General features: G+C 44.9%; 1 protein-coding gene and 1 long non-coding RNA gene across 3 annotated transcripts in view; one reads left to right on the top strand and one right to left on the bottom strand.

The window, feature by feature from the left end:
- The window catches only part of LOC310666934, a 396,489-nt gene that overhangs the window by 69,510 nt on the left and 302,327 nt on the right, over positions 1-24,652 (bottom strand). The gene's annotated exons all lie outside the window — the stretch shown is intronic.
- The window catches only part of ADGRD1 (adhesion G protein-coupled receptor D1), a 293,282-nt gene that overhangs the window by 51,235 nt on the left and 217,395 nt on the right, over positions 1-24,652 (top strand). For both annotated transcript variants that reach the window (XM_083418242.1, XM_083418243.1), the window contains 3 exons: positions 840-950; positions 9,684-9,759; positions 19,517-19,658. In XM_083418242.1, coding sequence (XP_083274368.1) covers positions 840-950; positions 9,684-9,759; positions 19,517-19,658 — 329 coding nt within the window. The remainder of the gene's footprint in view (positions 1-839; positions 951-9,683; positions 9,760-19,516; positions 19,659-24,652) is intronic.

The following is a 24,652-nucleotide window of genomic DNA, read 5'->3' as shown; positions in this document are numbered from 1 at the left end:
CCTCCCACTGCCGCTGTGCCACCACTGCACAATTTCTGTTCTCATCCTGAAGCAAAGTTCTTAACCCGAGGTACCACTGCAGTTGTTTATTTCTTTGACATCTGATGGGAGGGCATTCCACAGGGTGGGTGCCACTACAGAGAAGGCCCTCTGTCTGGTTCCCTGTAACCTCACTTCTCACAGGGAGGGAACCGCCAGAAGGCCCTCAGTGCTGGACCTCAGTGTCTGGGCAGAACGATGGGGGTTGAGATGCTCCTTCAGGGCCGAGGCCATTTAGGGCTTTAAAGGTCAGCACCAACATTTTGAATTGTGCCCGGAAACATACTGGGAGCCACTGTGGGTCTTTTAGGACCAGTGTCATGTGGTCTCAGTGGCCACTCCCAGTCACCAGTCTAGCTGACGCATTCTGGATTAAGTTGTAGTTTCTGCGTCACCTTCAAAGGTAGCCCCACATAGAGCGCATTGCAGTAGGCCAAGTGGGAGATAACCAGAGCATGCACCACTCTGGTGAGACAATCTGCGGGGAAGAAGTAGCTGTGGCTTCTGGGTTCCACGAAGGAGGAAGGGCTTGGGTTGGGGGTGTGCAGGAGCAGCACCTTCCTGTTTTACCTCAGATGTCGAAACAGGACAAGGGTGCCCCTGGTCTACTTCTGGGCTAGGTCACCTTCATTTCTTCTTTCCAGATGCTGAAACCTTAACATCTTCCCCCTCTGTTTTCTGCAAGATATGTAGGCAGTATTGATGGATGAAACAAAACAATCTAAGAAGCAAATGTGATTAATTGTGTCGCTCCCCTCCCCCTTATCATTGTTTTTGCATGTGCTTGCATTATTACACAGATTACTCTTTGGTCAAGCTGCCTCCTTTACACCTGAGCGTGCCCCACTACCGTTTCCCATTGGAAGGGCAGAGTTATATTTCTATCCCTGGAGAAGCATTTCAGAACAAAGGTAAGATCTACTGCTTTATGAAGGATTTATGACGGGGAAGGGTTATCATTCTCCGTTAATTGAATGCGCAAACTGCCTACTGCAGTGATGGGTCCTGCAATCTTCTAACCCAGAGAAGCTGAGGTTTCCCTCCAGGTGTTGTTGGAACACAGCTCTCATTGCCCCTGACCGGTAGCCATGCTAGCTTTGGGAGACGGGAGGTGCAACCGACAACTGCACAGTTTCTCTCTGTAGAAATGGACAAAAGAAGAAAAAGGTTAAGAGAGAATGCTGTGCTTTGTCAGGAAGATGCAGAATTTTAAGCTTACTCTGGTTTTACATGCTATTATTGAGGTCCAGCTGGCACCAGAATCAACGGAAAACAAAACCATCAGTTACCCATCCCTGTCCTAGTAAGCGTGTTTGCGATTGTAGGCTTACAGTGCAACCCTGTTGTTGTTTAGTCATTTAGTCGTGTCCGACTCTTCGTGGACCAGAGCATGCCAGGCACTCTTGTCTTCCACTGCCTCCCACAATTTAGTCAAACTCATGTTTGTAGCTTCGAGAACACTGTCCAACCATCTCGTCCTTTTTCGTCCCCTTCTCCTTGTGCCCTCCATCTTTCCCAATACAGTGGTGCCTCGCAAGATGAAAAGAATCCGTTCCGCGAGTCTTTTCGTCTTGCCGTTTTTTCGTCTTGCGAAGCAAGCCCATTAGCGGAGTAGCGCTATTAGCGCTATTGGCAGTTTAAGGGCTAAAAACGGCTTTTTAAGGCTTAAGGGATTAGCGGTTTTGCTGCTAAAATGCTTTTAGCAGCTTAGCACTTCAGAAAAAGGGGTTTTGGAGTGAACCCCCCCCCCGAAAATTTTCGTCAATTTTCGTCTTGCTAAGCAAGCCCATAGGGAAATTCGTCTTGCGAAGCGCCTCTGCAAACGGAAAACCCTTTCGTCTTGCGGGTTTTCCGTCTTGCGAGGCATTCGTCTTGCGGGGCACCACTGTATCAGGGTCTTTTCCAGGGAGTCTTCTCTTCTCATGAGGTGGCCAGAGTATTGGAGCCTCAGCTTCAGGATCTGTCCTTCCAGTGAGCACTCAGGGCTGATTTCCTTAAGAATGGAGAGGTTTGATCTTCTTGCAGTCCATGGGACTCTCAAAAGTCTCCTCCAGCACCATAATTCAAAAGCGTCAATTCTTCGGCGATCAGCCTTCTTTATGGTCCAGCTCTCACTTCCGTACATCACTACTGGGAAAACCATAGCTTTAACTATACGGACCTTTGTTGGCAAGGTGATGTCTCTGCTTTTTAGATGCTGTCTAGGTTTGTCATTGCTTTTCTCCCAAGAAGCAGGTGTCTTCTAATTTCATGGCTGCTGTCACCATCTGCAGAGATAATGGAGCCCAAGAAAGTAAAATCTCTCACTGCCTCCATTTCTTCCCCTTCTATTTGCCAGGAGGTGATGGGACCAGTGGCCATGATCTTCGTTTTTTTGATGTTGAGCTTCAGACCATATTTTGCGCTCGCCTCTTTCTCCCTCATTAAAAGGTTCTTTAATTCCTCCTCACTTTCTGCCATCAAGGTTGTGTCATCTGCATATCTGAGGTTGTTGATATTTCTTTCGGGCAATCTTAATTCCAGTTTGGGATTCATCCAGCCTAGCCTTTCACAGCCTTTCTGCATATAAGTTAAATAAGCAGGGGGACAATATACAGCCTTGCTGTACTCCTTTCCCAATTTTGAACCAATCAGTTGTTCCATATGCATTTTTACTTGGAATAAAAACCCCACTGTGTTCTCTTGGGCTGACTCCTAGGCAGGTGTGTGTCAGGGATTCCTGCTCCCTCAGCCTGCTCCTTTGTCTGCACTGCAAGTGCCCATGCTTGCATTTCTTTAAACTTTCCGTTGCCATCCATTCCCTCGGAATGCTTCAAAACTTTGTAGTAATTTTATTTACGTTTATTGGAGTATTTCTGCCCTGCTCTTCAACCCCAAAGGCTCTCTGAGCAGCTTACATACAGAGACAGTCCCTGCCTACAGGCATACAATCTTAGAAGAACACGATACAAAAGGGTAAAAGCACAGGAAGGGAAGAGGAAATAAAAATGAAGAGATTGTGTGAAGGAACTTAGTGCTTAGCTTATATTTTTAGTTGCTATTTTGATAATGTTTTTAATATTGTTTTATAGATTCTAAATGCCACATTGATTTATTAATCACATGACTTGCAGTAATTGTGAGGTTTAGCTTATTTTTTAGTTGCTGTTTTGTTAAGTTTTTTTTTTTATAGATTACAACTGTTTTATTGATAATTTGTTAATTATTTTATACGATGTATGCCGTATCCACGATATGCTATTATGTTTTATTATGTTATGGTTATTTATTGGTTGTAAGCTGCTTTGAGATTAATTTGAATGAAAAGCGGCATAGAAATACAATCAATCAATCAATTTCTTCAGATGTCTTCTTAAAGTCAGGTAGTTGTTTATTTCCTTGACATCTGATGGGAGGGCATTCCACAGGACGGGCACCACTACCAAGAAGGCCCTCTGCCTGGCTCCCTGTAACTTCACTTCTTGCAGCGAGGGAATTGCCTGAAGGCCCTCAGCGCTGGACCTCAGTGTCTGGGCTGAATGCTGGGGGGGGGGGGGGGGTGGAGACGCTTCTTCAGGTATATTGGGCCGAGGCCATTTAGGGCTTTAAAGGTCAGCACCAAGACTTTGAATTGTGCTCAGAAACATACTGTGAGCCAATGTAGTTAAGCTTGTGCATGAGAGAGTCACCATCACTGGAGGCAGGATAAACTTAAACAGGCTTTATTAAGGGGATTTTATTTACCTAAGGGGAAACTGACACATGTACAGGGGGCTTCAAAAGTGACTGTTGGCAGTTGAAATCTCTGCTCCTGATGTGATCCTCTAAGCAGCTTTCCCCTCAACTCAGTCTAATTCTCCACCCCAGCCAATTTATTTCCTCCCGCCAACCAACTCTTAACTCTCCTACTAACAAAATGAATTTCAATAGGGACAAATGTAAGGTTCTAAACTTAGGCAGGAAGAAACAGCTGCACAGATGTAAAAGGGGGACACCTGGGTTGACAGCAGTATGTGTGAAAAGGATCAAGGGGTCTTACCACAAGCTGAACATCTAGGCTGCATCACCAGAAGTATAGTGTCCTGATCAAGGGAAGTATTAGTACTGCTGTATTCTGCCTTGGTCAGACCCCACCTGGAGTATTGTGTCCCGTCCTGGGTGCCACAATGTAATAAAGATATTGACAAGCTGGAATGTGTGCAGAGGAGGGCGACCAAGATGATAAAGGGTCTGGAATGAAAGCCTTATGAGGAACGGCTGAGGGAGCTGGGTATGTTTAGCCTGGAGAAGAGGAGATGTGAAGGCCATCTTCAAATATCTAAAGAGCTGTCACACGGAGGATGGAGCAAGCTTGTTTTCTCCTGCTCTGGAGAGGTCATGAACATCAACCACACACACACACACACACACACACAGAGCGCATGCAATAAAACTGCAGCCTTAATCAGGCTTCTCTGCACTTGCTAAGTTGGAGGTGAGAGACGCAGGCAGGAATACTGAGTTGCAGATAGGTATTTAGGAGGGAGGCAAGAACATCAAGCCAAACTTCGGTTAGTCCTTGAGCCAGAAACAATAAAGGCATCTTGACTCTCCTCTCTAGTTCCTGCCGGATTCAAAGGGCTTCCACATGTTGGTCGTAAAGGGGAAAGTACTCCGAAGAGAGTAATTCAAAGAACACAGAATAGTGTTCATTTAAAAAAAAAAAAAGCTTTTAGAGGCCAGAAATTTGCACACAATTTCCATAAATACCAGATGCAAAACCCAGAAAGGAAGCAAAAGTACCAAACACAACCCAAACACCCATCTGGAGATCAAATGCCATAAGGATCAGGCAGAGACAAAAACCAAAACCCAGAACCAGAATGTTACCCACTGCTATAAATTACATTAAGTTCAAGACTTCTCGTCTTACATTAACAAGTGCCACGAGTTTAAGGATCCCAAGCAACATGTGGCTGAAGCACCCAGTTGTAATTTATGATTTCTGTCCCAATACTCTATAAAGGAGCACCAGTACCCCATAACCCTACTCAAGTCAATCGGCAACATATTCTATCAACGTGTGACTGGGCACCGCCCTTAACGTTGCACATTCCAAGTGGCTTCACCCTCTGACATCCAACAATTTATTTATTTAAAGATCTATAAACCACACTTTCATATAAAAATATTGCAAGGCATTATGAGTAATATTAAAAAGTACAATGCTGCGGTGAGAACAATAAAGGCATCAAACAAATCTGCAAAAGCTGTTGGGTGGGCGGAGAATCTGAGGTTCAAAAGGAGTGCATCTAGAATAATGCAGTTTTCTGAAGAAATCTGAAAGCGATCAGAGATTACCCCTTCCAAGCAAAGCCAGGACTTGCCACACTTGGTAAACTCTGACTGAATGTCAGCTGCATGAGGAACTACAAGCAGTGCCCCATCAGAAGACCTTGGCGATCAAGGCCCAAGTTGTTTAGGGCTTTGCGAATTTAACACAAAGACCTGAACCTGGCCTGGTAGCAAATTGGTGATGGAAGCAGCTCTTTCAGCAGCAGAGTTGCATGGGGACAGCAATCCATTCCTCTGAGGAGGAGGAGGAGGAGGAGGAGAAGAAGAAGAAGAAGAAGAGGAGGAGGAGGAGGAGGAGGAGGAGGAGGAGGAGGAGGAGGAGTTTGGATTTGATATCCCGCTTTATCACTAACCTAGGTAAAGGTAAAGGGACCCCTGACTATTAGGTCCAGTCATGGCCGAGTCTGGGGTTGCGCCTCTCATCTTGCTTTATTGGCCGAGGGAGCCAGTGTACAGCTTCCGGGTCATGTGGCCAGCATGACTAAGCCACTTCTGGTGAAACCAGAGCAGTGCACGGAAACACCGTTTACCTTCCCGCCGGAGTGGTATCTATTTATCTACTTGCACTTTGATGTGCTTTTGAACTGCTAGGTTGGCAGGAGCAGGGACCAAGCAATGGGAGCTCACCCTGTCGCAGGGATTCGAACCGCAACCTTCTGATTGGCAAGTCCTAGGCTCTACCCACAGCGCCACCCGCATCCCTTATCACTACCCTAAGGAGTCTCAAAGCGGCTAACAATCTCCTTTCCCTTCCTCCCCCACAACAAACACTCTGTGAGGTGAGTGAGGCTGAGAGACTTCAGAGAAGTATGACTAGCCCAAGGTCACCCAGCAGCTGCATGTGGAGGAGCGGGGAAGCGAACCCAGTTCACCAGATTACAAGTCTACCTCTCTTAACCACTACACCACAATGGAAGTCCGGATGCTGCATTCTGCAGCTTCCAGACCATATGGAAGGGCAGCCCCACCTAAGCATGTTACAGCCATCAAGGCTTCAGGTATGCAATACAGAGTGAATGTTTGCACGGAAAGGGGGAGCCTTTGTGTGTACAGCTGTATGCTCAAAAACTTCCATATGGTCTAGAATTCTGTGCAATCAGCTCCCTGCCTGCAGATGTTTTTGTTGCATGTGTGGAATTAGTTTGTGCAATATCAGAGGTAGGGCTCTGAATCATTGCAGCCTTCTTCCAGTTCATATGTTGATACAAGACATGAACACCTCGTTCGCCACCCATGATCTTTTCTAGTAACCACCTTTAGAACATCAAAATCCTCTGCTGCATACTCTTTTGTCACTCATCTAATCTAGGCGTTGCCATCTAGTCTTTAGCCAGCAATGTCTGAGCATCAGCATATTTCCTACAACTTCACATTAATTCATCTGAATCACATGCAGCTAAGGCTGTTCATTGTTAGCAGTCATATCTGCCCTGCACAGTCAAATCGTGTTGGTTCCTTGCCGCAGAAACAAAGCAGTAAAAAGAAGTTTGGGAGATAGATTTATTGAGCCACAATGTCTTAATAAGGAACCATGAGACTCTTGGTTGTTTAAACTAGTTCCGCAGCTGTTCTTTCTCTCCGTGGAATTCTAGGAACCACAGTTCTGTGGGATAGATTAGAGACCGGCACCTAATCATATTTCCGAGGATTTTTGGGAGGGGGTGGATGCGAAGTCATGGCTTCTAAAGTGGCTTGTATAAAACAGATGCAACTTTGCAAGGTAGATTGTGCATTGTAAAATCTATTTATGGAGGATTGTTTGAACTGCTCTTTGCATTGTGGTTCTCCAGACGACCTCTTTACAGAGCGTTTGTCTTGATTTGATTGCACAACACTTAGGTAGAGGTTAGACTCTATCCAGCCTCTATCGAGCATTCGTTTTGATTCATTTGCAGGGAGGTTACATGACCATGAGCATTCATTCTGATTTGCTTGCACACTGTTTATACACCTTCGCCTTAATTATTCGTTCTTTGCATACACTTCGGTGCATTTCCCTGTTGCTTTCCTACCTGCAAAAAGTCTGTTTTTTGTTTTAAATAAAAATGCATTTGTTGTAGTAGGATGATAGGAGGTCCATATTAAGGGATGTAAACCTGGATCAAGGAATGTAATAGCATCACTCCCTTCTGTCTTGGTCAGACCTCACCTGAAATACTGTGTCCAGTTCTGGGCACTACAGTTTAAGAAGGCTCTGGATGGTCTGGAAGATATGCAGAGGAGGGTGACCAAGGTGATCAAGAGTCTGGAAACCAAGCCTTAAGAGGATTGGTTGAAGAAGTTTAGCCTGGTAAAGAGGAAATGGAGAGAAGATTTGATAGCCATCTTCAAATACAGTGGTACCTTGTTTTAAGAACAGCTTAGTTTATGTTAAAGAAGGATAGAACTTTCTTTATGTACGCCACAACAGCAGCAAGAATACTCATCACAAAGTATTGGAAGACACAAGAGTTACCCACTCTGGAAGAATGGCAGATGAAGGTGATGGACTATATGGAACTGGCAAAAATGACTGGCAGAATCAGACCAGGGAGAAGAGACGGTGGAGGAAGACTGGAAGAAGTTTAAAGATTATCTACAGAAATATTATAAAATCAGTGAATGTTAGAATGACATCGGAGGGAGGTTAAAAGGTTTTTAGTAATAAGATGGTGGAGGAATATGGAAATTTAAGGGTTAAAAAGATCAAAATTAAAGGTTTTATATATAAAGATAAGGATTAAGTTAAGACAGAGGGAAGGGATTTGCTGATTAAATGTACGAATTGGAATACAGAGAGGGGAGGTGTGGGGAAGTCTAGGAAATAAGCAAATGAAAGAAATACAATGAAAAAGGAACTGTTTTTATTTGTTTTTCTTTTTTCTTTTTGTATTTTTGTATTTTTCTTTCTTTTTTCTATGTAAAACTTTTAATAAAATATTATAAAAAAAAGAACAGCTTAGTTTATGAACAACTTGGATTAAGAATGCTGCAAATCTGGAAATAGGTGTTTTGGTTTGTGAACTTTGCCTTGGAAGCAGAACATGTTCCGCTTCCTGTTGAGTGTGTTCCATTTGTAAATTGAGTCCCGCGCTGCTATGGGAAAGCACACCTTGGTTTACAAGCGCTTCGGTTTAAGAATGGACTTGTGGAATGGATTAAGTTCGTAAACAGGGCCGTGTTACCCATAGGTGCTAGGGGTGTGGGGCACCCAGGCGCCGGGCTCTCAGGGGCACCAGGCCGAGAGTTCAGGGCTCAAGAGTTGAGTCCGGAGAAGAGCCCGCCCATTGGTCAGAGCGCTGTGGCAGGCTCTTCTGCTGCGGGCGGCTCTGCGCAGTGAGTTCGGGGGTGACCGAGCCAGCAAGACGCTGAGGTGGCTGGCCGGCTCTGCCCTCCTGTGTGCCTGGGACTGGGCAACCCGGGGGGGGGGGAGGAGCTGGGCAGATCTTTGCACCCCAGCGCCACATATGCTTAAGACAGCCCTGTTCGTAAAACAAGGTACCACTGTATGTAAAAGGCTGCCACACAGAAGATGGAGCATGCTTGTTTCTGCTGCTCCACAGGGCAGGGCCTGAACCAATGGCTTCAAATTACATTAAAGGGGATTCCAACTAAATATTAAGAAGAATGGTATAAGCTGTTTGACAGTGGAACAAACTTCATTTGGAAGGTGGTGCATTCTCCTTCCTTTTAAAGCAGAAGTTGGATGGCCATCTGTCATGTATGATCTAATTGAGATTCTGGCCTAGAAGGGGGTTGGAATAGATGACCCTAGAGGTCCCTTCCAACTCTACAATTCTATGATCCTGAAGTTGCTTCCAATCCCAAAGTTAATCATAGTAGTTCCTGTGAAATTAATGGAACTGATCAACTTAAGCCCATCAATCTGAATGGGTCTGCTATAAGCAGAGCTTGGTTGGGCACACATCCCAGAGCACTTCAATCGGGCAAACCTGAATTTCTGGTATTCACGTGAATCCTTCCCACAAAATGATTAGCCACTCATTTTGCCCATGAGTTCGAAGCCATCCGAAGGAGGTTTTACTAGAGACAATATTTATATAATTTAGCTGTTTAGCTTCATTACATTATGAAGGTGGTGAGAAGTCTACACTGTCCTGTGTTGATGTTCCTTTTCTAAAACTCTGTGTGTCGGGAGCTGGGAAGGAGTGTTCCTTCTTTCTTTAAGTGAACAGTTGGAATCCCATGAGAGTAGAAGTGAGGAATGATGGAAGAGGTGACGTTGCCAATTTACAATGTGGCTTTAAATTGGCTTTCACACCCTCCACTTTTTGCTCAAGCTGCAACACTGGCATGTAATAAACATCCTGTCCCTTTCCCTCTCTCTACAGCTTGGATAACCATTGTGGGACTTCTCTACCATACCATGCACCAGTTCTTCGGAAGTATCAGACCAATAGAAACAAAGTAAGTTCCTTATTAAAAAAAAAAAAGGCAAGCTGATTGTGCATAACGAATAGTACTAATATTACAAGTGGGACCCTGGTAGGAATGGGTGTGTCTGTCAATCTTGGTTTTCATTTATCCTGGCATATTTCCATATCAGTTTGAGATTATTATTTTTTTGGGAAAAGTCCTCATGAGAATTCACCAGCATTTTAGTGCAAATTTCTCTTGAAATACAAATTTATGCAAAGCAGTTTCCCCTAATATAATGTATGATTTGTAAGTTGTTTTCACTAAAATGTGAGTCTAGCATATGCATGTTTTTGAACACATTGCTTGTTTTTGTAGGCCTTGCTTGGCTAAATTGTAAAATTTGTGTGGATTTCAAAAGATGGCTGGTTTTGGTTCTTATCTGGCTTCGTAGAGGGTGAATCATCTTCTGCTGCATCTAGACACATTAGAAGAAACATTACAGGAAAACGTGTTATAAAGCTCATAATGGAAAATCAAACTGGTGAAGGAACAAACTACAGCGCCATGTGGTGTCGCATGTTTATAGCACAGTTATAATGATATAACTGAGTGTAGCTGAGTCTTGGGTTTCACGCTATGTTGGATTGTAGCATGACTGGAAATTTCAGTGCCTGCATTTGCTGGTTGCTTTCAGCTCATGCGATCTGCATTGTGATTTCCTGTGCAAACTATTTGTGTCTGGGTCTTGCGTTGGGTTGGACTTTTAAGGCTGACTGTGGATCGCCTACAAGCAGAATTGTATCGTGATTCAAGTGGATTTTGTGCAACGCCTAGATAATTTGTTTTCTGAAGTGTCTAACAAATGCAAACAAACTCAGATAATTCCCACTGGGTATGCCCAGTAGCTCTTTGGACCCTTGCCTAGATAAATCATATGTATTGCCATCACCTCCCTCTAACACAAGTTTAATGTTCACTTCTCCTTTTGTAAAGATCGTACCTTGTTCGCACTTCAAACAGCATGACAGACCAATACTAACATCGCCAGTGAAGTATAGCATTCTTCCACCTCCTCCACCTTTCCCATACGCACTTGGCTAATTTTTACACCACTAAAGCAGATAAAGCACTCGGATCCATTTACTTTCTGCATTGCACCAGTGACATGTCCCGTAGATTAAAACAAAGGGAACTAAGAGCAATATACCATTCGAAAAGACAGCCCAGCTCTGACCTGAGAATTTCCCAAGCCAATTCAAGACAATCATATATATGTAAAAGGTAAAGGTACCCCTGCCCGTACGGGCCAGTCTTGCCAGACTCTAGGGTTGTGCGCCCATCTCACTCAAGAGGCCGGGAGCCAGCGCTGTCCGAAGACACTTCCGGGTCACGTGGCCAGCGTGACAAGCTGCATCTGGCGAGCCAGCGCAGCACACGGAACGCCGTTTACCTTCCCGCTAGTAAGCGGTCCCTATTTATCCACTTGCACCCGGGGGTGCTTTCGAACTGCTAGGTTAGCAGGCGCTGGGACCGAACGTCGGGAGCGCACCCCGCCGCGGGGATTTGAACCGCTGACCTTTCGATCGGCAAGTCCTAGGCGCTGAGGCTTTAACCCACAGCGCCACCCGCGTCCCTAAATCATATATATAAGCATAGTCTAAATGCATTAACTCAGGTAATTACTGCTGAAAGAAATTGATGCCTGGAGTGGCAGCCCCAGTCCCCTTTCCCTCAGAGGCAGAGCAGTACATTTCCAAGCACAATTCAAAACAGTGACAGTCTGGAAATACCCCTCATTATCAAGGAGAAAATGGCAGGTGATGGGAGGGACCTGCCACAGGCTCTAACGAGTTGCTGCCAGTTTGAGTAGACAGCACTAGTCTAGATGGGTAGGCTGGCCTGCTGTTGTGCAGTTTTCTGCCTTCCTATATAAGTACATAGAGCTTTTTCCACAAGGGGATCAGTCAAATATGCAACCTCCACTTGCAGCCTTGAAAAGAGTTGTGCTCCAGGAAAAAGCTTTATTACATGATCATGCTGATGTTCTTAAATGGGCCCAGATAACACTTCCTGGGAGTATGAGTGACTTTCAGCGGCAAGTAAGTTTTGGATCTGGTTGGCATCTGTCTGTCTCAAGAGACATTGGAGAGCACCTCTGGGGGTGAAGTCAAACTGCTGTGTTATCAGCACCGAAGTGATCTCCCTAGGGGATAAGCCTGGGCAGTGTGAATGGAGGTCCTGGGCTGCCCAGGCAACAAGACCCATCTCTAGGCCACACTGATGTGGTCCAAAGGAAAGGAAAGCAATGCCTTTGGCACCAGCTTGGTGTCAGGGGTTGCCAGAAGAAGATGTACTAGGCACCCTCCAACCGTCTCCACTCAGGATTTGTGTAGAACTTAACTCCTTAGCTTTTTCTTATTCCAAAGATACCCCCCTCCCAGGCAGCGGAGGCTTATGATCAGCGTTTTCCTACTCCTAGATGGGCTATCTTCCCAGGTTGACGAGCTCCATCCGCCCCTCACTTCTCACTCCAGCACATGCAGAAACGGCCTTCATGACACTATTGGTCTCATCCGCTCAATTTACTGGAGCCTGTCTTTGCATGCAGGGGAAGTGCCTAACTCACTGAGTATTTGAGACCCACCAGCTCCTCTCACCTGGTTTAGCCAGCCAGTTGAAGGCATTTCCTGGGGCGTGGCTTCTGTCACATGCTGGCAGCTTCTCTGATTGGAAAACAACACACATAGACATAATGGGCCGTATAATAACAATTGCCAAGTTATTTACTAGAAACTACTTCTCAAAACTTAGATACAGCTTCTCATAATGTCGAAATCAACTTCATGACATAATATATTCAAAAGTAGCTTTTCAGTTGATCACCAAGTCCAGTATGTACAAAATGCAAATCCTATTTTGTCAGTGCCGTACTACAAGAGAAGATGAAGAAATTAGAAAAGAATGTACTACGGCACTGACACAATAGGATTTGTATTTTGTACATACTGGACTTGGTGATCAACTGAAAAGCTGCTTTTTAATATCTAATTTTTGAGAAGTAGTTTCTAGTAAATAACTTTGCAATTGTTACTATATGGCCTATTACATTTACGTGGTTTTTTCCAATTGGATTTGTGTAATATAGGCATTCTGGTGGTCTTGGCTGCTTCTCTGAGCCACAGGGGGACGCAGGTGGTGCTGTCGTATAAACCACTGAGCCTCTTGGGCTTGCAGATCGGAAGGTCGGCGGTTCAAATCCTCATGACAGGGTGAGCTCCCGTTGCTCAGTCCCTGCTCCTGCCAACCTAGCAGTTCAGAAGCACATCAAAGTGCAAGTAGATAAATAGGTACCGCTCCGGTGGGAAGGTAAATGGCATTTCCGTGCGCTGCTCTGGTTTGCCAGAAGCGGCTTAGTCATGCTGGCCACATGACCCGGAAGCTGTATGCCGGCTTCCTTGGCCAATAAAGCAAGATGAGGCTGCAACCCCAGAGTCGGCCATGACTGGACCTAATGGTCAGGGGTCCCTTTCCCTTTACCTGAGCCACAGGTGAGAGCTCAGTGCAGGGTGGGAACCAAAGGTGGACAAACTACCTGCCAGAGGTACTATCCCTATTTTGGGACTAAGTGGAAGCAAATGTTAGCAGCAAGACAATTAAGACATCAGCAGAGGTTCTGGTGGATGGAGGCAGAGGACGGGGCACTTATAGCTCAGGAGCCTGTAGAGAAGTTACCATACTCTTCACTTGGGTGGCTAACTGGGTTGTGTGACGCAATCAACCTCTGGGAAGTGCAATATTTCTTACTGTGAAACCAAATCCCAAGAGGCCATAATTTATGGGCCATTAGCTATATAAGATGTATTATCTCGATAATTTGTTCTGGCAAATGGGGCTGGAATGTTTTACTTCCCACAGACAGAGAAAAGGCGTGGGAGGCCAGAGGCTCCACACACACAACTATTTCTCGTTAGGGATGTTAGAAGGTGCTGATCTCCATTTTGCCCTGTATTCACCACACGCAGCACCGTTTCCATTCAGCCAATATTTGGCTTCCAAGAAAAAACAACAGCCTTCGTCTTGCTGAAACGTTATGTGATTGGTAATGGAATTAACTACATTATCATCACGTTCTTTCACACCAGTCACTTCATTGCGAAGGAAATGCCTTGCAAATCTGAAAATAGAATATCATCAATATTGTGTTGTCGTGTATTGTTTGCAGACTGAAAACACCATCAGCGGCAAATCCAGATTGTTATTTTATAGGTTGATCTCTGTTCCGGACATGGGATGAATGAGCAAAAATCGGCAATTTCTGCTCCCATTTCTGTTTCCTTTGGAATTCTCTGACTTCCTTACTGGTTGTATACTTAAGCAAATCCCATCTCTTAAAATCTGGATGGCACCTCAGTTCTTTGGAGAAAATAGTAATTCCAGGAATGCTAGCTTGGCCTTACTTCCCCCATCGCTTGGTGAATCAAAGTCCAGCTAGCTGAGGAATGCTTGCAAATCATCAGTCATCTTTCTCCTTGCTTGCACTGATGCACAATTTTGTGTGTGTGTTTATACTGCCTATTAATATGCCCCTAATGAGCATTTTTACAATCTCATTTTCTTTTAAAGGTCCTTCCTTTCCGCTCAGGGTTAGCCAAGGCAGTGCCCTCCATATGCTGTGGACCAAAACCACCAGCCCCCTCTGGCATAAGCCAATAGTCAGGGATTATGGGAGTTGTAGTCCATCAACATCTGGAAGGCACCAAGCTGGCTACCCCTGATTTAAGTCTTTAGGGCTGCAATCTTATGCACCCTTACCTGGCTGTAAATCCCAAAGAACACAAAGTAAATACATGTTTACTTTGCATGTGCAGTGTTTCTCAGAATTGCGCTCCTTCACTAGTAGCTGATATCTCCTGTGTTATCTAATGCATTACTAGTAATGAAATGTAAAAAAAAAAAAAATGCTTGTACATGCTAACACCCTTAGATGCTTTTCTCAATTTCAGTGTACTGCTTTCGTCCTCTCTTCGCAGAAGTACTTAAAAATATTGCATTTTAACAGTGAGCCCAAACAGATGGAGAGAAAGTGACTGGTACAAACTTATAATAGGGTGGTATATAAATTCAATTTAAAATAAATAAATAATAATAAATGAAATAAAATGGCCAGGGCATAGGTTAGAGGCTTTTGACTGCAGACTGGCTCACACATCCAGTGCTGTCTTGCATGTGTGAGGGGCTTCCATAGGTTCAGCACATAATATTTGTGTATCTCTTCAAGCACAGCACCTTTCAGGGGAATCAGTAGGCATATTTAGCTGTTGACCGGGAGAAGGGTACATGCAGGAATCAAGGTCTGTATTCAGACATGCATGGCTCCTCACTTGGGCTTGCATCCAGCTAAATTCTGCTCAGAATAAGCATACTGAAATCATGTCTATTAGTTAACCATGTTCATTAGTTTCAGTGAGTCTGTAGTCACACTCCTTCATTGTCTCCTGAGATGGATGGATGCCAACGAATAGTGGATCCATATTTGCAACCAGTATCAAAAAAGAGGGTTTCATGTTAAATTGAGCCATCACAAATTTAAAAGCCACTCTCCAATGAAAACATTTTTCTGTGTTTCAGACATTCAGCAGGAAATGTAGAGAAATCAAATTATAATAGCAAAAATTCACCTGCAACTGCAAAATTTAGCCTACTTAAAAGAAAAGAAAGAGAGAAAGTGAAAACAACGCAATTATTTAAACATCACTCGTCGAAATTCCCTCAAGCTAGGAAAATATCTTTTCTGGCAGGTTTTCTAATGAGAGGTTGAGCCAGCTTGGCTTCCCTCGGAACCCTGGTTTGAATTATGCTATCTTTGAGAAGCAAACACTTTCTGGACAAGATGGGCCTCTTTCATAACAGGGCTATAAATAACATGCCCAAATAATAATTTGCAAAATATCGGCCTCTGAATGGAGAGCTCAGGCTGTAGCTGTGGGAAGTTTTCTCTTTGTACCCTTCACTTCATGGAGATTTATCTTCAGTCATCTAAGGTGGGCCCATCAGGAAATATAATTGTCTGTGTTGACAGAAGGGCATTGTGGAAAGAAGCTTATGAAATTCAGTAAAGGAAATGAGGGGTGATTGTTTACCTTGGTGGTTCTTCTTTTTTTTTAAAAAAATCCTAAACTATGCAGTGGTATCAATGGCTCTGCTCTCTCTACAATTATCTCTTTTCAACAAACCTCCAGCTGATCTTGGACTATAATTCCCAGCATCTCATGAGGACTGTGGCTCATGGGGATTGTAGTCCAACAACATCCAGAGGCTGCCATGTTGGCTATCCCTGGGTTAGACTGAAAGTGAGATCCATGACTGTGTGGAGATTTCAACTCAGCTCTACATGGGCCTCATCCCTACTCTCTGTACTGGATTATCATCACTTCCACCACACCACACCACACACAAGTCAGATTTTTATTTGGAGATGGAGATCCCAACTCCGCTTTCTCCTCAGTTTTTAAGGCAAGTTACTATTCTACCCAGGCAGGTGACCATAGCAGCCATTTTGTGGCTACCCAATGGAAGCCATGTTGTTTTTGTATCCACAACAGTCTTTTACAATTTCAAAAACGTTTCCAAAAAGTTCCCAAAGCTTGGGGACCTCCTACCTCGCTCTAACCCAGGCATAGGCAAACTCAGCCCTCCAGATGTTTTGGGACTACAACTCCCATCATCCCTGACCACTGGTCCTGTTAGCTGGGGATGATGATAGTTGTAGTCCCAAAACATCTGGAGGGCCGAGTTTGCCTATGCCTCTTCTAACCTCTACACCACACTGGCTCTTCTGGAACTTGGACATGGGGAGAACCTGAAGGCAACAAGTTTGGATCATAAAAAAGGGTCTGGCTAGCATAAAAGCCCAACTATTATGTCTTAAAAATAACCCCCTCCCCAAACAAACAGTCAGGACCCTCATTTGCAACACTCTACCTCTGCCTCTTGCGGGAGGCAGTGGAAGACAGAAGTGCCTGGCGTGCTCTGGTCCATGGGGTCACGAAGAGTCGGACACGACTAAACGACTAAACAACAACCTCTCCGCTAAGGGGACAGTTCAGGCTGCCTTTCCTGAAATCTCCCTTCAGGTTGGCACTGAACACAGCCTGCAGGGGCCATTCACACATTACACAGCCAATGAGAGGCACAGCCAACTAAGCCTAATGTTGTCTTCCAAGCTCTTCTACAAGAATTCAAGGGCAACACCGAGATGGAGGAGGAGGGAGCTGTCAGGCTGTGATTGTATGTAAGAAGACAGGCAGGTGGGGGCAGGCTGAGGTTGGTGGAACAGTCTGCTTGGACTACTGCAATGCACTCTACGTGGGACTACCTTTGAAGGTGACCCGGAAACTACAACTAATCCAGAATGCGGCAGCTAGACTGGTGACTGGGAGTGGCCGCCGGGACCACATAACACCGGTTCTGAGAGATCTGCATTGGCTCCCAGTACGTTTCTGAGCACAATTCAAAGTGTTGGTGTTGACCTTTAAAGCCCTAAACGGCCTCGGCGAGTACACCTGAAGGACTGTCTCCACCTCCATCGTTTTGCCCAGACACTGAGGTCCAGCGCTGAGGGCCTTCTGGCGGTTCCCTCATTGCGAGAAGCAAAGCTACAGGGAACCAGGCAGAGGGCCTTCTCGGTAGTGGCGCCCGCCCTGTGGAACGCCCTCCCATCAGATGTCAAAGAGATAAACAACTACCTGACATTTAGAAGACATCTGAAGGCAGCCCTGTTCAGGGAAGTTTTTAATGTGTGACATTTTAATGTATTTTTATTCTTTGTTGGAAGCCGCCCAGAGTGGCTGGGGAATCCCAGCCAGATGGGTGGGGTACAAATAAATTATTATTATTATTATTATTATTATTATTATTATTATTATTATTATACCACCTCCTCATCCTCACCACCATCCTCACTTAGATCCTTAGGAAGGTTGCAACATATTAATTGAGCAGAGGCTGCCATGCTCCGTGGCTCTGGAGACAGCACTGGGCAATGCAACAAGTCACATGACACAGATCTTTCACCAGCAAAGTTAGCCTTTGATCCTATTGGATTAGTGAGTCTGCTGGGTTTTAAATTTTAGAAATAAATGTACAATTAGGCTGCATAAATCTCACTGAAGTCAGCAGGGTTTAAGGAGCCTATCCGCGTGCCATCAGTGTCCAAGTCTTAAATATGTTTCCAGAAGGGCTATGAATTATTGTTTTGTACATTGTAGGGCAGTAGCATGCAACCTGTTTGTTTTTGCTGAGGGCTACACTCCTGATAATTTGTTGGGGGGCTGCATGTCACCAGGGAGCAGAGCCAGAGGTGGGTGGGATGGAGGGATGGAGGAGAAATTTGTTTCAGTTTGCATTTCAAGGCAAACCTTCTTGATTTGTATTTTCTGAAACAAAATGTGAACCGAAACTCAGCCATCTTCTGAAATTCACCCTTCTCTGAATTTTGCAATGTCGTCCTTCAGCCAAGAATTGTGTGCAGAAATCCATATACTGGAGTGAAAGGTGCATAAAAGTGCACATGTTAGTGGGGGGGACACACATGCAAAAATATAAAGCGTTGCAAAATTGCACTGCAAAATATTCATATAAAAATGTGTCTGTTGGGAGAAATTCACACCAAAATGCTGGTGAATTTTTCTGAGGACTTGTCATTTATGTTTTAACTATTTATTTGTGTTTTCATCTTGTGAACTGCCCTGAGATCCTTTGATGAAGGGCGGTATGTAAATCTAATAAATAAATAAACTAACAAATAAAGTAAAGTGATGTGGAAATGTGGAGAAATGAACTTGAGAAAGTGAGAGAAACTAAAAGACATCTGAAGGCAGCCCTGTTTAGGGAAGCTTTTAATGTTTAACAGACCACTGTATTTTAATACTTTGTTGGAAGCCACCCAGAGTGGCTGGGGTGTGTGTAAATAAATAAATAAATAAATAAATTTTATTTATTAAAATTGGCAGATCTGTCAATCTTCAGGGGGCAGGAGACCCTTTCTCTCTCTTTCTTTCTGGCACCCCTTATCTCTCTCACCCAGTGCTTTTTTTCTAAAAAAAAATGTTTAGGGTTACTCTCATTTCCTTACTCATATTGAAACAGGTACAGTGGTACTTCGGGTTACATACGCTTCAGGTTACAGACGCTTCAGGTTACAGACGCTTCAGGTTACAGACGCTTCAGGTTACAGATTCTTCTAACCCAAAAAGAAATAGTACCTCGGGTTAAGAACTTTGCTTCAGGATGAGAACAGAAATCGTGCTCCGGCGGCGTGGTGGCAGCGGGAGGCCCCATTAGCTAAAGTGGTGCTTCAGGTTAAGAACAGTTTCAGGTTAAGAATGGACCTCTGGAATGAATTAAGTTCTTAACCAGAGGTACCACTGTAAAGGTAAAGGTACCTCTGACCATTAGGTCCAGTCGACTTAGATTCACAAAATGTTTAGGGATATGCATACCCCTGTGTCTCCCCAGAAAGAAAGCACCACTCTCAATGCTCTCTTTTCCCTCTCCAAACAGTGAGCTGCTCTTGGCAGGGGTCTGAACTGACAAATTGCCAAGGGCTTTTGAAATCAGACAAAAAGTCAAAAGCAGCACCAGGTACACAGTTTGTCCACCTCTGTTTCAGAGAGGCTAAGTGTTGCTGCTGTTTTTTGTTATTTTTTAAAGGCAGTGGTACCTGCTTAAGTTCTCAGGATGGGGCAGATTAGACATCAAAATACACAACCAACGACAAACATCCCGTTTCTTCTTTCTTTCTCAGAATTCCTGAAGCTGCTGCCTGCAAGGACTGCATGATTTTTGCAAGCAGCTACCTTATCTCCCTGAAAGTGGAACCCCCACCGACATTGTCCCACAATTTGTCCGGTTCTCCTCTCATTACCATCCATTTGAGACACAAACTGGTAAGGAGTGATGAATCCTTTAACTTGCTTCTTTGCTATGATGTCTGTAACTCTGTATGACACGTTTCGTATCAAGCACAGCAGAATTCCAGGACTTGTGTAAACTATGCCAATGCGAGACATTTGTGTTTAACAGTTGCTGTTCCTCTATTAGTTATGTGTAGTGCTAAAATGTACGGCGGGTACTGAGTCCTGCTTGTTTTGTTGTTGTGTGAGACACCCTGTGCTTCCACCCTGTACTCACCCAACCACTCTGCCTCAAGCTCACTTTCAAAGTAATACAGCTCTTGAGATCTAGAAACTTGTATTTATTGAAAAGAATGATGACATTCTCTGAGTATGATATTTTGGATGATGCTTTCATGGAGTCACAAATTATACCCAGCCTTGACTATTATTTCATTTATTGAATTTAAATCCTGTCCTTCCTTCTGAAGGAGCTCAGTGTCACACTATGGCAGACTGGAAATAGCATTGCCCTGCTGAGTTGGCTGGACATGGTTTTGGCTGTTTCTCTGTTGGTGACTGTTTACAGCTGATAGTTTAATGCTATGTGGTAGAGAAGGATGGTGAAAATGGAACATGGCCTCTTCAAGAGTGGCCCCTAGGTTGTAGAACAAATCATGGTATTTTCTATTCTGTCAGGTTTTTGGATTCTTATGAGATCTGTTGTTCATCCTCGTCTCCTTGATATGGGCATATTCTTTGCCATCTTTTTTTAGTTCCCTCCTTTGTATAATTGTTATTGGACATTTTGCATTTTCTATTTTGTACTGTAAGCTGCCTTGAGGAGGAATTTGGGCTGAAATTCTAGCTCTTTCTCTCTGTGTTGTTCCCCTTTAAGGCATATCTTATCCTTCCTTTTCTTGGTATTTTCTTTCCCTCTGCATCTAGGTTCCAAGCCTGCAGGCCTGGACTGTGTTGTTCTTATTTTTTGTGTGCAGCATCTAGCTATTTTAGATGCTTTATAAAGAATTGTTATAGGAGTGGAGACATATATGTATATATTTCCTTTTTCATAACCTGCTGGAGGAAAATTCAATGGCTTGCATTCACACAAGGGCTTGCATCCACACTCCTCCCCTTCTCCCACCCAAGAAGGAGGGAGATTAGAAGCTTCTGCCTCCCCTTGGCAGCAAACCATAGTTTACGCTTAGGCTCTGAGTGCAGCAAACCATGGTTTACTCAAATTACAGCTGAGCCACACACTCCTACATTTTCCCATGCTGTTTGTAATCTGCACAACCAGTTTACCAGAGGCAAGAGAGTGATAAGCACATGTGCCATGTGTGCCAATGCCTCTTTCAGAGCCAGTGGTGAAGCTGCATGCTCTGGCACCGGGGGCGGAGAACAGGCGTGGGCGTGGCTGATGCGCATCTCAGGGGGCATGGCATGATGCCCATGGGGGCTTGGGATGCATCCTGGGGGCGTAGCTGTTAGGATATTTCCGTTCCACCTTAAAAAGGGAGCAGGCTTTGAGTCACAGAGTCTGCGTATTTCCTGTTTCACAGGATGTTTATGTTGTGTCTTTGCTTTCGTTTTTTTCTCTCTCTGCCGGAAACTCTCAAGCAGGCAGTCGTGTTTTTCTTTGTTCTGATCAACGCTGAATAAACTTGTAAATCATGCTCTCCTGACTGCATCTTTTGCTGTGCGTCATCTGCTGATAAGAGCTATTTCTAGAGCTCGTGTCGCTAATTGCTGATACTGCGTGTCTACGGGAGATCAATGGACGTCCGGAGATGACGTGGAGGTCAAGATGGACTTTGTCTCCCTGGCAGTATCCCAACAGTAGCGTGTGTCCTGGGGGTGTGGGACGCTGCCTGCAGGGGCGTGGCACCCGGCGTGGTGGGAGGTGTGTGGCACATGTCCCAGGGCGTGGGCCCAATGGGACCTCCCTCCCCAATGGTGCTGGGGGTGGTACGCTCCCCCTGTCTCCGTTCCTCCACCAGTGTTCAAAGCACCTTTGATTACCACCCATCTCCAGCCTAAAGTTGCTTCCATGTGACCTGTTTATTAAGCATTCATCCTGACTGATCTATGGGGAGCTTAGGTGAGGTTGCATCAAGCAATTGTTATCTCGCTCTTCCCAGTGCACCTCCCCTCATTTTCCTTCTTGCAAAATGTCCAAGGTGATTTTGGGCGGGGTTGTGCGGGAGCAGCTTCGCTGCGCAAGAATGCCAAAACAAACTTTGACTTCACAGCTTGAATTTGCTGGTATGAGATTGAATCTCATGCGAAAACAGTGACACTCTGGAAGCACCTCTCATACGAAGCCCCGCAAAAGGATCCGGACCACTTTTATTTTTAAAACATTATCTGCGCCGCTGGTGCTCTCTCTAAGTGAGGAATTAGCTCGGTAGCCTCTGCGGGTTTTGTCCCTGGCACCGGAGGAGCTTTGCATATTATAGCCTTGATGCAAAGAAGTGGGAGGCAGGTCTGGGTGGAAATTGAGAGTTTGGTTTGGAAAGGGGCAGCCCATCAAATGTTCTGAGGGGGATCTGTGCATTTGGGGCCTGGCCCAGCCTGAGGGGCATGATTATAGGTGTCATTCTCCATTACTCCAACATCGAACTTGATCTTCAGCGCTCTGGGAACTGCAGAAACAATAACTTAGATGGATTGAAACTTCCGTCCTTTGCCTGACCCCTTTCTGCCTGCTTTAAGTATAGGTTATTTTTGCTGAAGTGGCTTTCCAGGATCTTCCATTCTTTTTAGTTACACGCAACAGAGCCTGTTTTCAGAAGTGATGCTTAGAGGACTGGGAAAGACCTCTCACTGAAAACCTGGACATCTGCTACCAGGGCTTATCCAGTGCTCCCCCCTCTTAAAAACCTGTTTAGGGGTACTCTCATTCACCATTTTATAGTTCAAATCGGGAAAAATAAATACAGTACAGTGGTGCCCCGCAAGACGAATGCCTCGCAAGACGGAAAACCCGCTAGACGAAAGGGTTTTCCATTTTGGAGGTGCTTCGCAAAACGAATTTGCTATGGGCTTGCTTCGCAAGACGAAAATGTCTTGCGAGTTCTGCGGGGTTTTTTTCCCTCTCCCCCTTTTCCCCCAGCCCCTAAGCCGCTTAACAGCTGTTAGCTAAGCCGCTTATCAGCTGTTGCTAAGCCGCTTATCAGCTGATCTAAGCCGGTTATCAGCTGGTCCACTAATCCCTTAATAGCCGCTAATCCCTTAATAGCCGCTAATCCCTTAATAGCCGCTAATAGCCCTTAAACCGCTAATAGTGCTAATCCGCTAATGGGCTTGCCAGAGCTTTCTCGGCTGTGGCACCAATCTGGTGGAACGCTCTGTCACAAGAGACTAGGGCCCTGCGGGACTTGACATCTTTCCACAGGGCCCGTAAGACAGAGCTGTTCCACCAGGCCTTTGGTCAGGGCACAGCCTGACCCCCTCCTCTGGCAATCTGCACAGGGTCTTGCTTGCTGGTTGCCATCAATTTGTTTTTGATTGATTTTATGGTGTAAAGTTTTTAGAATGTTGGATTGTTTTTATTGTTGTTAGCCGCCCTGAGCCCAGCTTTGGCCAGGAGGGGCGGGGTATAAATAAAATTTATTATTATTATTATTATTCGCAAGACGAAAAAAACCGCAAGACGAAGAGACTCATGGAACGGATTCTTTTCGTCTTGCGAGGCACCACTGTAAATGGACAAAAGGTACAAAGATTCACAAAATGTTTAAGGATATGTGTTCCCCTGCGTCCCCCCAGAAAAAAAGTGCTGGTCTTATCCATTTCCTTTTGCCCTGTGCTTTTTAGCCTTTAAAGCTCTGTGTCCAAGCACTTGTTTTTTTGTCCCAGTGCCCTCTCCTTTCTTTAACGCTGAAGCACAACTAACAGAAATGTGGGTCTTCCTCAGATGCTTCTTGCTCCAATTCAGCTTTAAACAGCAGGTTTTCACAGGGAAAGCTCCAGAGGGATGGGAAAAAAAGAGTGCTTGGACACTGGGCTTTAAAGTGCAGATTGTGTTTGGGAAGTGAAGGGGAAAGGTAAGTTTGGATAAGCCCTCAGTCACTACAGACCATTTAAGAAATATTCTGGAATCAAATGACGGCAGGGAACAGAATCTTGCAAAGGCACAGTGGCCAACTTTGTCTTTGAGTGGTGGATACTTTAGATTTTGCTAGTGTCTTTTATTTGTTTGTTTCTGTCCTAGCCGTCATTGCTGGGCAAAGAACTCAAACTCCCAGTGCCGTTTCTGCAAAAAGCTTTTAATGTGCAAATCAGATCAGTACACAGGCTGTTGGGAATTCCATTCCACCCTTTGCTGCAGACATGGGATTGTTACATGTCACATGTCTGTTTATATTCCAGCAGATTGTTGGCGTGAGCGGAACTTCCGCTCTGTATTGCTTTTGTTTTCACTCTCTCTCCGAGAAGACGGCAAGGAGAGATGCCATGTTTTCTTTGTCCTGATTTATGTATAATAAATGCATAGCTTAGTATTGTATCTACAGCCTCAAGCCTCTTCTGTTGCACAGTTTACACTGCTGAGTAATATGTGCTCAAGCTTGCAAGCTTGAGTCGCTGATGAACATCGTAGCAGAGGTTGATGGATCTCCACAGTGACAAGGCTGAGGGGAGACACTCCAGCTGGGGCTGAGCCAGCTGGCTTTTCGACCCCCGATTCTGACACAGGCAAGGCAGAGCTTTCAAGGTGCAGCAGGTACATAAGAGGCATAGATACATGGCTAAGTGCAAATATGTTGATCCAACAAGTGACATGCCTCCTGCACCTTCCTTTTGAAGAACGCAGTAGGCTTAGCTCTTAGAATGGCAAGCTGTCGGAGTCCTGGGACTGGGCAAGCAACCAAGCAGTCCTTCAAGTGGGTGGGGTCTGTGAGGTTTGTTTGTGCTGGTCCATAGAGATGGAAGCAGTGTGGGCACCAGCTGAGCATCTGATCTACTCTGTCACTTCCCTATACAGAGGAGGCTTCTCACAGGCAGGATGTACCAGAACGACTCCACACAATGAGGTGTATGCC

Source organism: Podarcis tiliguerta, assembly GCF_965153285.1.
Source record: "Podarcis tiliguerta genome assembly, chromosome: 16".
In the NCBI taxonomy this organism is placed as follows: domain Eukaryota; kingdom Metazoa; phylum Chordata; class Lepidosauria; order Squamata; family Lacertidae; genus Podarcis; species Podarcis tiliguerta.
This window is presented reverse-complemented; position numbering and strand designations above follow the sequence as displayed.